Source organism: Echinops telfairi, unplaced genomic scaffold (genome assembly GCF_000313985.2).
Source record: "Echinops telfairi isolate 266 unplaced genomic scaffold, ASM31398v2 ScPeMD7_2291;HRSCAF=2852, whole genome shotgun sequence".
NCBI classification, from domain to species: Eukaryota; Metazoa; Chordata; class Mammalia; order Afrosoricida; family Tenrecidae; genus Echinops; species Echinops telfairi.
In genome coordinates, this window is record NW_022106189.1 from 11,994,435 (window position 1) to 12,007,082 (window position 12,648).

The following is a 12,648-nucleotide window of genomic DNA, read 5'->3' on the forward strand; positions in this document are numbered from 1 at the left end:
ACCCTTCTGTAAGGGGATGTACAGTTGCCTACAGATGGGCTTTGGGTCCCCACTCTGCACTCCCCTCATTCACAATGATATGATTTTTGTTCTTTGATGCCTGATACCTCATCCCTTCGACATCTCATGATCACACAGGCTGTTGTGCTTCTTCCATGTGGGTTTTGTTGGCACACAGATTTCTATAGAAGATATTGCCCTGAAAATCTGAAGAATACAAATGGCCAGTAACCTTCCCTAGTAGTTAATAAAACTGACAAATCCATAGTGATTTAAAGAGCATTATAGTACAGACAGATTCAAAGTGAAAAGTCCTCCCAACTCTCCCGTCATGCCCTGCGCTGAGACAAAGCCCTTCTCCTCTCGGTACTGTTGTTGACAGCTTGTTGTCTCCATTTGTTCTGTAATCAGAAACAAGTGTTAGTACCCATTAATACACACAAAGCGAACCATGTTAAACACATACAGTTTTTCTTTTAAACTGAATGCTCTGTATTAGCTCATGTAGCTTGGCCTCAATCTTATTAAATGAGCCATATTATTCTGTGGAGTGAGTAGACCATTATCTACTTGGATCCCACTGACGAATATTGAGGCTGTTTCTACATTTCGGAGTACTATAGTGATACTTGGGTTGTTGAAGGACGCCAAGCTCAAACTTTTACCATACGCAAACAGCAAAATCAGAAAAATATCTGCTTGGGTTTTGTACCTTTGCTCGAGAAACAGAGAATGAGACTTGGGAAAACCTGTGTGAGCTGAGATTGAATCATGTTTGTGTCTCACATCGGATACGAAGAGGTGACACCAGTGTCAGCACTGTTTTCACTCAGATAGCATAGTTCTTGTGTTAGTGCATGAAAACATTTGCCATTGTACTTCTTTGTGCTTTCTTTGAACAAAATATCATAACCCTGGCTCCAAAGAAAGTTAGTGATACCAGCAGTAAAGCTAAGAGGAAAAGTGTGATAACCATGATAGAATTAAAGAAAGAAATCATTGCAAAATTTGAATCAGGTTGCCATTTGTCTGATTTGGTAGCTGAATACAACATGGCTAAGTCTATATTATCAACATTTGGGTGGGGGAGGGGGGTATGACTAAAGTAGCTAATCTTTTCAAAGGTGGGAAATGTTAACCACAAAAAAGAACCCAGACCATCGAAGAGGTTGAACAGTTACTATTAATTTAGATAAACCAGGAAGAACTTGATGGCGACAGCTTATCAAAAACAGTGATATGTAAGAGGGCTGAAAGCCTCCATAGCGATCTAAGGAAAAGTGTTGTGGAAGCCAGTGCTGAGAGGACAGGTATACAGAGGGTAGTGAGGCATGAGGAAGGTGTGAGTGCAAATAAAGACAAAATTTCCTACTTTATTTGTTTTATGACCCAATCATTTTCTAATATTGTGTTGTTCAATTTCCATGTGTCTATCTTTATGTTTCTGTTGTTTTTATTCTTGGTTTCTAATTTTAATTTCTAAATTTAATTCTAATTTTAAAGCATTGTTGTCAGGATTGTTGTAGGATTTCAATTTTTAAATGTTGTAGGATTTCAATTTTTAAAAAAAATTGTTGAGGGATGCTTTGCGGCCTAGTATGTGGTCTTTTCTTGATGTTCCATATGTGTCGGGGAACACACTGGGGTTTGTTGGGCGAAGCATTCTGTATGTATCTACAGTGTCTGTTTTGTTGATTGTGGTGTTAAGCTTTTTTGTATCTTTAAGGAGTCTTTTTCATGATATTCTGTCTTTCCTTGAGAGTGGCATATTGAAATCTCTTATTATTCTGGAGGTGTCTATATAGGGATTCCAAAAGAGGATTTGATTGATGTATTTCAAAGATCTTTCATTGGATGCAAATATATATATTACAGTTATGCCTTCTTAGGATATTGGTCCCTTTATCACTATGTATAGTGTCTGCTCTCATCTCTCATTATGTTGTTTGCCTTGAAATCTATTTTCTTAGGGATTAATATTGCTACCCCTACTTTCTTTCTGTGGCTCTTTGCTTGTTATACTTCGCCCAGCCTCAGATTTTTAATCTGTTCTTGTCTGTGTTTCCGAGGGGTCTTTCTTATAGGAAGCATATTTATTTTCTCCTGTTCCTGAATATTTTTATTTCTCCATCATGTGTGAATGATATTTTTATTAGGCACAAGATTCTAGGTTGACAGTTTTTTCCCCCCTTCAAGACTTTATACATCACTCCATTGTCTCCTTGCCTGCATGGTTTGTGCTGAGAGATCTGAGTTTATCCTAATTGCTTACACTTTGTATATAATTTTCCTTTTTCTCTGCTTGCTCTTAGAATTTTTTCCTTGTTGATGATAGACATCTTGATTGAATTATGCTTGGGAGTTTTCCTTTTGGGATCTCCTTTGATTGTCTCCCTCCCCCTCTCCCCCAGCTTCGTGAATAATATCTCTTCATGCTTTAAGTGCTGTGAATGCTTTCTTGCGGGAGTTCTTGAACTATCCTCTTTGTGGATTTTTTTGTTTCTTCCTCTTTTGGAGCCCCTATAAGTCATCGTTGTTCCTCTTGATTGTGTCCCTGATTGTCTTCAGGCTTTTTTGGTATCTTATGCTTATTTTGTTATTTGTTCTTCTTTTATATTATAGTCTATAGATTTGTCTTTAAGCACACTAATTTGGATTCCATCTATTCAATTCTGTTTTTCTGTTTTCTGATTCTGTAGTGTTCGTTTGTGTTTCTGTCTGTTAGGCATGTAGTGAGGTTTCTAGCTTTTCTGTTTTCACTTTCCTTCCAGTCTCTTCCTTCGTCCGTTGTATGAGTGCCGTCATCATTCTTGTAAATTTTTTTTCTGGTAATTCCTTAGCCTCTTCAATTTCAGGAATTTCATTTAGCTCTTGTTGGTGTTGGTTATATGTGTATATATCTCTCTTGTTCTTTTTGCGTGAACTGATATCTGCTGTTGTTTCCTTAACCTCTTGGTGTAGCTGTTAGATGTTTTAGGGAGGTGGGGTTATGTGGGAGTAAATTCTGTTAGGTAGTGCATTAGAGCCATGGTAAATACTTTAAATTAAAGTCTTGGGGGAAGAGTGTGAAAGGATAGAGAAAGAAAGGAAGAAGTACACAAAAAAGGAAGGGATCTTTGATGTTACTTGATAGGTAAATAGAAAGGAAATTAGACCCCCCAAAAATGTCAGTTTTGCAATGAGAGGAATGGGTAATAATATTTGATAGAAAAAAGATGTAAGAGTAATATAAGCTTTCGTTTTATGTAAATGAGAAAGAAGGATTAATGAGAAGAAAAGAAAGAGAAAAAAAAGATATATTAAGCAGAGCTATGAAATAAAAGTTTAGTAATTAAAATTAAGTAAGGAAAGGGCAAGAAACAAAAGAAACAAAAATTGATAATAATAATAATTGAGATAGCTGTTAATGTAGGTTTGTTTGGGCTCTAAACAAAGTAACATAATTGTAATTTCTCCCATTGTCCTTATGTATACCATCATGATTAATGGAGAAAAGAAAAGATTAAAGTTGTCAAGGATTTCGTCTTTCTTGGATTTATAATCAGTGCTCTTGGAAACAGCAGTCAAAAGGTCAAAGGACGATTGTCTTTGGTAAATCTGCATAAAACCTCTGTAGGATGTTGAAAAATAACAAAGCTACTTTGAAGACGAAGGCGAGCCTGACACAAGCGATATTACTTTCAATCACCGCACATGCGTGTCTAAGTTGGACACTGAATAAGGAACATTGGAGAAGAACCGATGCAAGTGGATCATGGTGCTGGTGAAGAGAATCAAAAATCCCGTGGACTGCCAACAGAACACACAAGTCTTAGAAGCCCAGCCCAGCCAGCTCGCGCCTCAGAGACAAGGACGGCGAGACTGCATGTCACACACTCTGGACTATTGTCCAGAGAGACCTGTGCTTGAAGAAGGTAAAGGAGAGGAACATTGGCAAGAGGAAGACCTTTAACAAGCTGAACGGACAGTAACTGCAACGATGGGCTCAAGCATACGGACAGTTGTGAGGCTGGAGCGCTGTTTGTTGTGTTGTGCGTAGGGTCACCATGGTTAGGAAGAGTCTCAATGGCTCCTAACGACAACAACACCCAGCACAGTTAAGAAATGCTGCAAAGGCTACTATTATACTTCCAATAAGACTTCTTATTTCATTTAATTATTTTGGTTTTTAATATTTCTAGACATAACCACTTCAGTTACCCATGAAATGTAACATTAAAATTAAGATAACAATTTATAAAGTCATCTTTTAAAATTTTAAGACTTAATGAGATTATTGAAGATGGTGATTCTTATTCCATCAATCCAACACATGTTAATTATTTATCCTCTGTTTTTCTTCAGCCTGCATGAAGAGATCAGTGATTTTTATGAGTATATGTCACCCAGACCGGAGGAAGAGAAGATGCGGATGGAGGTGGTAAAGAGAATCGAGAGTGTCATAAAGGAACTCTGGCCCAGTGCCGATGTGAGTACCTGCTTGGGGACGGGGTGCTCAGTCACATCCTTGTTCACGGGGCGGGAGAGGAGTAATGCTAGCATATTGTTTACAGGCATAACACGCAGGTGCGTGTGCATCTGGAGACTTACTCGTTTAAAATTAATAAATTGTTTTATTGGGGGCTCTTAACAGCTCTTATAACAATAGATACATCAATTGTATCAAGCACATTTGTACATATGTTGCCATCATTGTTTTCAAAACATTTTCTTTCTACTTGAACCCTTGGTATCAGCTCTTCTTTTTTCCCTCCCTGCCCCACGCTCCCACCCTTATGAACCCCTGATAAATTATAAATTATTATTTTCATATCTTATACCATCTACTCTCTCCCTTCACCCACCTTTCTGTTGTTTGTCCCCTGGTGGAGTGGGCGGGGTGTTATACGTCACTCATTATAGCTGGTTCCCTGTTTCTCCCCTTTCTCCCCCGCCTTCCCCTTACCCCCATGGCATCACTACTCCCATTATTGTTCCTGAGGGGTTTATCTGTCTTGGATTCCTTGTGTCAAGAGCTCTTATCTGTACCAGTGTACATGCTTCAGTCTAGCCTGATTTGTAAGGTTGGCTGGGGTCATGATAGTGGAGGGGGAGAAATGTTGTATGTTCCATCAGTCCTATGCTGTATCCTGGCTGACTCGTTCCTTCCTTGTGACCTTTTCCCCAGGGAATGTCCAGTTGTGTATAGATGGACTTTGGGTCTCTACTCTGACTTCCCTCATTTGCATTGATATATTTGTTTGTTTTGGGTCTTCTGATACCTAATCCTGTCAACACTTTGTGATTGCACAGGCTGGTGTGCTTCTTCCAAGTGGGCTTTATTGCTTCCTTGCTAGATGGTCACTTGTTTGACTTCAAGCCTTTAGGACCCCAGACGCTATATCTTTTAATAGCTGGGCACCACCAGCTTTCTTCACCACTTTTTGCTTAGGCACCCATTTTGATTTATTGTGTCAGGAAGGTGAACATCATAGAATGCAGGTTACTAGAACAAAGTGTTCTTGCATTGAGGGAGGACTTGAGTAGAGGCCCAATGCCCATCTGCTACCTTAATACTTAACAAATATGTATTTAGGCCTTTATCCTTATCGTTATATATTAATATATTTACATATGAGCATGCCTATGTATAATTATACCTCTACACATGTCCTTTGCCTCCTAGTTCTTTCCTAGATTTCTTTTTACCTTTCCTTCTGTCCCACTATTCTATTTGACCGTCATTCAGCTCTCAGTATTTTCTCTTGCTACGTTGCATTTGATCAAATTCCATCAGGCATTCTACACCCTCCGAGTCATCAATTTTAGATCCCTTATTGTTCCCTTGTCCCTGGGTTTGTTGCCTCCCCACCTCCCTTTCTCCCATCTCCTCTACCATGTCCACCTGGAGCCTTTGGCCCTGTTATTTTCTCCTTGGCATTGTTTATCCTGCTCTTATATGGATAGATATGCAAAAAAGAAAAAGCCTATACATAGTTCCAGATTTGTCTGCTGACCCTTACGAATGTTTTCCAATCAGGACTGTCGAAGTACCAAGCCCTGCCCACCGACCCAAAGTCTATTTTCAGTATTCCATGGCTTCCCATGCTGCTCTGTTGCGCTCCCTTTGCTTTTCGCTCTAGTGTGTGTGTGTGTGTGTTGGGGGTGGGGGGTGGGGGGGTGTGGGTCAGACTGGGTACAATTCCTGCACTGTGTATCCAGGTGCTGGCCTGTAGCACTGTAGGTCGGTGGGGGTGTCATATCTCGTGGTGGGACAGCCCTACGGTCCTCTCTGTGCATTGGCTGCTCTGAGCAGGAATGTTGTCCTTGGAGTTGGGTGGGTCAGGATGCAGTTCTGTTTCTCTCACTCTTCTCCCCTTCCTTCCTCTCTCCCTCCCTCTTCGTTTTCCCCCATGTGGTCTGGGCAGATCCACCACTGTCCCCGGGCTGTATCCTCAGTGTTGTCCTCTGTGGTGCATTGTTCTGAGGAGGGAATCAGTGTAGCTGGGACTGGGGCCAGCCCCGCTGACCTTTCTGTTAGTTCAGGGCTTCATGCTGGGATGTTGCCCTGGAGGCTTGGGGCCCCAGGTTGAGGTCTGGTCCCTTTCTCACTTTCCTGTGGCGACATGAACAATACCCTCCCCATGTGTGGGATAGTGCCCTGTTCCCCCACTATCCACGTCCTCTTTTTCTTTTTTTTATTTTCCTCCTCCTTTTTAGTTGGCTGCCATATTCATCCCTGGATTGAGTCTGACCCCTGCCAGAGAGCCTGAACCTCGCCCCAGGAATTTATGCATTTGGTGGCTTTTCCCCTGTGCCCCTTGTGCTTTGTAAGCTTACCTCAGCGGACTCATGTTGTACTTGTCCTTTTTGTGCTTGGCTTACTTCACTTAGCATAATTTCCTCCAACTCTTGCCACGCCATGATGTGCTTCCAGCATTCTTCACTGCTTTTTAGGGATGTGGCGTACTCCATTGCATGTATATACCAGAGAATTTTAATCCACTTGTCAATTGATGGAAATTTAGATTGATTTCTAATTCTTTGCACTTGTGAACTGAGCTGCGATGAACATTGGAGCACAGATGTGTGGTCGTGGTCTGTTTCTTACTTCTTCTGGGTAGATGCCCTGTAGGGGGATTTCAGGGTCATATGGTAGCTCAAATTCCATTTGTTTTAGGTATTGCCAAATCAATTGCTATGTTGGCTACATATACTTACAGGTCCACCAGCAGTGGATGAGAGTTCCTATCTCACCACACCCTCTTCAACACTTGTTGTTTCGTGAATTTTTAATTGGGCTATCTTTGAGAGTATTAGGTGGTATCTCATAGTTGTTTTATTTTGCATTTCCCTTATGGATAATGATTGGGAACATTTTCTCATATGTGTGTTGGCCATTTGGATTTCCACCCTCTATCACTTCCAGCACTCCTCTTGTGGAGCTTTTGGGTTTTTTCATATATAGGATCTTATCACCTGAGAATAACGATAATTTCACCTCTTCTTCTGCCAGATGAATACCTTTGATATCTTTCCTTTGCTTTAGGTCAGGGGTCCTCACACTACGGCCCATGGACCACATGCAGCCCACTGAGGACATTCAGCCGACCCGCTGGGTGGTTTTGCCGCCACTGCCTGTCCTGCTTAGCAGCCAACTCGTCCAGTGTGCATAGGAATTTGTTCATAGTTTTTAAAAAAATCTATAGTCTGGCCCTCCAATGGTCTGAGGGACAGTGAACTGGCCCCCTGTTAAAAAAAGTTTGGGGACCCCTGCTTTAGGTTGTTAGCTAACACCTCTGGTATGATGTTAGATAGAAGTGGGGATACGGGATATCTTTGTTTGGTCCCCTTTTTTCAGTGGGATTGTTTTCATCTTTTCCGAATTGACTACCACTTTGGCTTTTCATATATGTAGCTTGTATTATTTTGAGGAATTTTCCTTCTATTTCTATCTTCTTGCGCGTTGTAAACACGAATGGCTTTGGATGTGGTCAAATGCTTTCTCTGCATCTGTTGATATCATCATGCTGTTTTTATCCTTTTTCTAGTCCATGTGGCAAATACTGCCGATGGGCTTTCACATGGCACCATGCCTGCATTTCTGGAAGGAATTCCACTTGGTCATGGTGAATTATTTATTTTATAAACTTTTGTATTCTATTGGCCAGTATTTTGCTAAGGGTTTTTGCATTGATGTTCATTAGAGATATTGGTCTGTAGTTCTCAATTCCTGTGGGATCCTTGCCCACATTAGGTATCAGTGTTATGCTAGCTTCATAGAACAAATTTGGGAGTTTGCCATCTTTTTCTAAATTCTGGAAGAGTTTGTGTAGGATTGGTGTAATATCTTCCCTGAATGCTTGGTAGAATTCTCCTGGGAAGCCTTCTGGCCTGGGGGCTTTTTCTGTTGGTATTTCCTTGATAACCTTGTCTATTTCCTCTATTGCTATGGGTCTGTTGAGGTTCTTGCCATCCATCTGGGATAGTCTAGGGATGGCTTGCTTTTCCAAGTATTTGCCCTTGTCTTTCAAGTTGTTGAATAAGAACCAGCTTTTTTGCTGCATTGATTTTTTTTTTTTTTTTTTTGGCATTGTTTTCTTGTTTTTCCACTTCTGCCCCGAATTTCACTACCATACATACTCGAGTATCAGCTGACCCAAATATCAGCCGAGGCACCTAAATTTACCACAAAAACTGCATTAAGAATGTGCTGGAAAACTCGGCTTATACATGATTATATATGGCATTTCTTTTCTTTTCCTATTCGTAGGATTGTCCGGTTAGCTCTGCTCTAATTGCTGGAGATTTTATGCCAGCGTATCAATCATAAGTCTCTTCCTTTTTCATGTGTGTACTTATATTGCTATCAAACCTCTGAGAACTGTTTTTGCTGTGTTCCAGAGGTTTTGGTACCCCGTGTTCTCATTCCCATTGGTTCCTAAAAGCTTCCAGATTTCATCTCTGATCTTTGGTCAATACCCACTCATTTTCCAGTAGAGAGTTAGTTATTCATCCTCCAATTGTTTGCCCTTTTCCCCCTTAATCATCCTTTTGTTGATTTCCAGCTTTATGGCATAGTGACCCAGGTGAGAAGTCTTGAGCGACCTCTGTGTGCTTGACTTTGCATAGGCGTGACTTGTGTCCCAGCAGGTGGTTTATTTTAAAGTATGTGCAATGTGGGATTAAAAAGAATGTGGTGGTGTTTTGTTTGTTTGTTTGTTTCATTTGGGTGGAGGGCTCTGAAAATGTCTATCAGGTCAAGTCACCTCATTGTAGAGTTTAGGTCAGTAGTTTCCTTGTTAAGCTTCTTTCCCCATGATCTGTCTTTCCTGGAGAGCAGTGTATTAAAGTCACCTACTATGATTGTTGAGCCTGATTTCTTTTTTCATCTTTTGGAACATTTGATTGACGAATTTCACGGATCTGTCATGGGTGTGTAAGTGTCTACTATGCTCACTGGTTCTTGGTGTACTTACTGATCCCTGGAGCATTATAGATTGCCCCTCCTTATCTTGTTAGGGCTTTCTCCTTGAGATCAATTTTGTCAGAGATTAGGATCACAACCCCTGCTTTTTTTGAATTGCCATTTGCTTGGTATATTTTCCTCCAGGCTCTTTTGGTTTGCTAGCTTGAGATGTGAGACTTACATTTTAAAGGTGAACAGTTTTCTGCAACCTATAATACTTGGGTTTCCTAATGATTTTTGTGTAGAAGCTTTAGCAGCATAGTGGATTACTCATTGGACTGTTAGCAGTTTGAAACCCCCAGCTGTCCATCAGGAGAAAGATGAGGCTTTCTACTCCTGTGAAGATTTACAGTCTTGGAATCCCACAGAAGCACTTCTAATCTGCCCTATTAGGTCCTGGTGAGTTGGAATTGACTCAGTGGCAGTGAGTTAGGACAATATTCACATACTATAAAGTTCACCATACCAATGCCTTCCAGTTAGTTGTCCAAAGAACTGTCTTCCAAATGTATTGGCATAGATAAATATGTGCTTCTAGGGTTTCATCAGCTTGTTGAAACATTTCTATTGGTATTCCATCAATTTGTGAAGCCTTGCTTTTGGCTAATGCTCTCAGTGTAGCTTATTTCTTCCATCATAGCATTATTTCTTGTTCATATCTCTTGAAATGGTGAACTGTCAACTAATTCTGTTTGGTACAGTGGCTCTGTGTATTCTTTCCATTTTGGGGCTGGGGGATGCTTCTTGCATCATTCAATATTTTGAATTCTAACAAATCTTTCAGTATTTCAACTTGAGGCTTGAATTTTCTTCTTCTTTTTTTAAAATGTAATTTCCCCCCAACATTTTTATTGGCACATAATTCACATGTTATACAATTGAACAGTTCAATCGTTCAATTGCATCAAAGGGAGTTTGTGCAATCAGTCAGTTCTAGTGCGCCTTCCCCACTCCTGCCCTCATTGTTCACTTCCAAAATCCCCTTCCCTTTAGATCGCCCACCCCCTACCTGTGGATTCCCTTCAACACCTTGTAACAATTAGTATCATTGTACATCCATTCTTCCTGTGCTTCACTGCTGAGAAACCCAACAGGAAACAATGCAAGACAAATCCCACTAAAGTGGTAAGGATACAATCATATTAGTATAAAAGGAAAAGTACAAACGATGCGTAAGAGAGAGAAGACCCCCATCAACATTCAATAAGCCAGGGAAGAAATTTTTGTCCTGAACATCTAAGAGATATTTGCACCCAGTACAATTCAGGTCGTGTCTATAGGGAGGACAATTGGCCTGGTCCCGAGTTCAATCTTGCACAATCAGATTGCAATGTTCTCTGCCTGTTAGTAAGGCTGTTCTGGTCTCTTGCCTTGGCTAGAAGGATCTGTCAGCAGGTCGGTCTAACTAGATGCTCTATAGATAGATGGGTTTGGGGCTCCCACTGTCCTCCATAGCCTTCTACAAATTGGGTGTTCATAATTTTAGCTCTGATACTTTTCTCTTCACCATACCAAATTTTGTAATTGTTATCTTGGATCATACAAGCTGCTGTGCTTCTTCTGTGTGGATTTATTTGGCTCCTCACATTGATGGCTGCTTGTTTGAATAAAGCCTTTAAGACTCCAGACACTCTTCTGATCGATAGCCAGGCACCATCTGCTTTCTTCACCACACATTGCTGTAGCACCCTTATCTTCAGTGATCATTTCATAAAGGTGAGTATTGAGCAGGGCCATGTGATCAGAACTAACTGTTCTTGGATTGGGGCTAGAATTAAGTGGGGACCCAAAAGACATCTGCTTGTCCCTGGGATATGCACAACTCAGGTTTACTTTGGTGGTCATATTATGATACAATCAAAACCCCATAAGCCCAACTAAAGGGTCATTGCTAATCGAGCTGAACTTGATGGATGGCTTTTGATTTCTTTGGGGAGACATTTTTAGTCGTCACTACTGGGGATGTGCTTCTGGCATGTCGTGGATAAAAGCTAGGGATCCTGCTAGCTAGGCACCGGGCAGCCTTCATAACACACAATTATCTGGCTCAAATGTCAGTAGTATTAACATAGAACACCCTAAATTTAAGTCATCGGCATGGTTCTGAGATGGAACATTTATCCGTTTGTTTTTAGAGATAAGAGACACAAGGTTGTGATTCCAGTCTAAGTCCATCTCACCTCAGAATGTTGAACTTTTTTTCATTGCTTATTCATTGTTGCAAAATTTGCCCTCCTAATCTCTTGTGTATTTGCACATCTACCAGCCTCAGTCTTTGACTGTTCTAAATGGATTGAGATTGGTTTAGGTTTTATGTCACAACGTGATGGTAAGATGACAATATGTATTGTCTTCTGTGGGGTCAGCCTACAGGCCATCCCAGCATTTGTCTGTAATTGGGGTCGACTAACCTTAACTTAATTTTAACTTAAAAATCCATGCACATGGAATCAGCAGTCGGGAAACTAAATTATGTATTTCATTGGCCAAATCTGTTGCGCAAAACCTTTTAAAAGCATTAAAGACTAAATATGTTACTTTGAGAAATACAGTGTACCTGACACTGGCATCTTTATTGCCTCATTGCATGTGAAAGCTGGACAATAAATAAGGAAGACTGGAGAAAACCGATGCCTTTGAATTACCCTATGGGTAAAGAATATTGAATATAACATGGACTGCAAAAAAACCCCACACCTGTTATGGTGGAAGTACAACGACAATGCTCCTGAACAGTGGGGATGGCAACACTTCATCTTACTTACTTTGGGCACATTATCAGGAGAGACCAGTCCCTGGAAAAGGACATCACACTTGGTAAAGTAGAGGGTCAGTGAACAAGAGGAAGACCCTAAGGAGATGGACTGACACAGCAGCTGTAACAGTCGGCTCAGTCAATAATTGTGAGGATGGTGCAGGACCCAGCAGTGTACATATGATCCCTGTGAGTCTGCTTACTCAATGGCACCTAACAGCAACTTTAACTTATGGGTCCCTAGTGGCCCTATGCTGTAAGCAATGGCTCAGACCCCTCAGTTACTGCAGGAGAATGACATGGCTGTTTGCTCTGATAAAAATCTACAGTGGGGGAGATCCCCTTGCAGAGGGGTCTTGGGGAGGAGATGAGCCAGTCAGGGTGCGATGTAACAATGATGAGAAATACAACCTTCCTCTAGTTCCTAAAGGTTTCCTCCCCGCTC

At 41.0% G+C, this 12,648-nt stretch overlaps 1 protein-coding gene across 2 annotated transcripts in view; it reads left to right on the top strand.

The window, feature by feature from the left end:
- The window catches only part of TENT4B (terminal nucleotidyltransferase 4B), a 68,308-nt gene that overhangs the window by 34,831 nt on the left and 20,829 nt on the right, over nt 1–12,648 (top strand). For both annotated transcript variants that reach the window (XM_004704682.3, XM_045293724.1), the window contains exon 2: nt 4,345–4,468. In XM_004704682.3, coding sequence (XP_004704739.2) covers nt 4,345–4,468 — 124 coding nt within the window. The remainder of the gene's footprint in view (nt 1–4,344; nt 4,469–12,648) is intronic.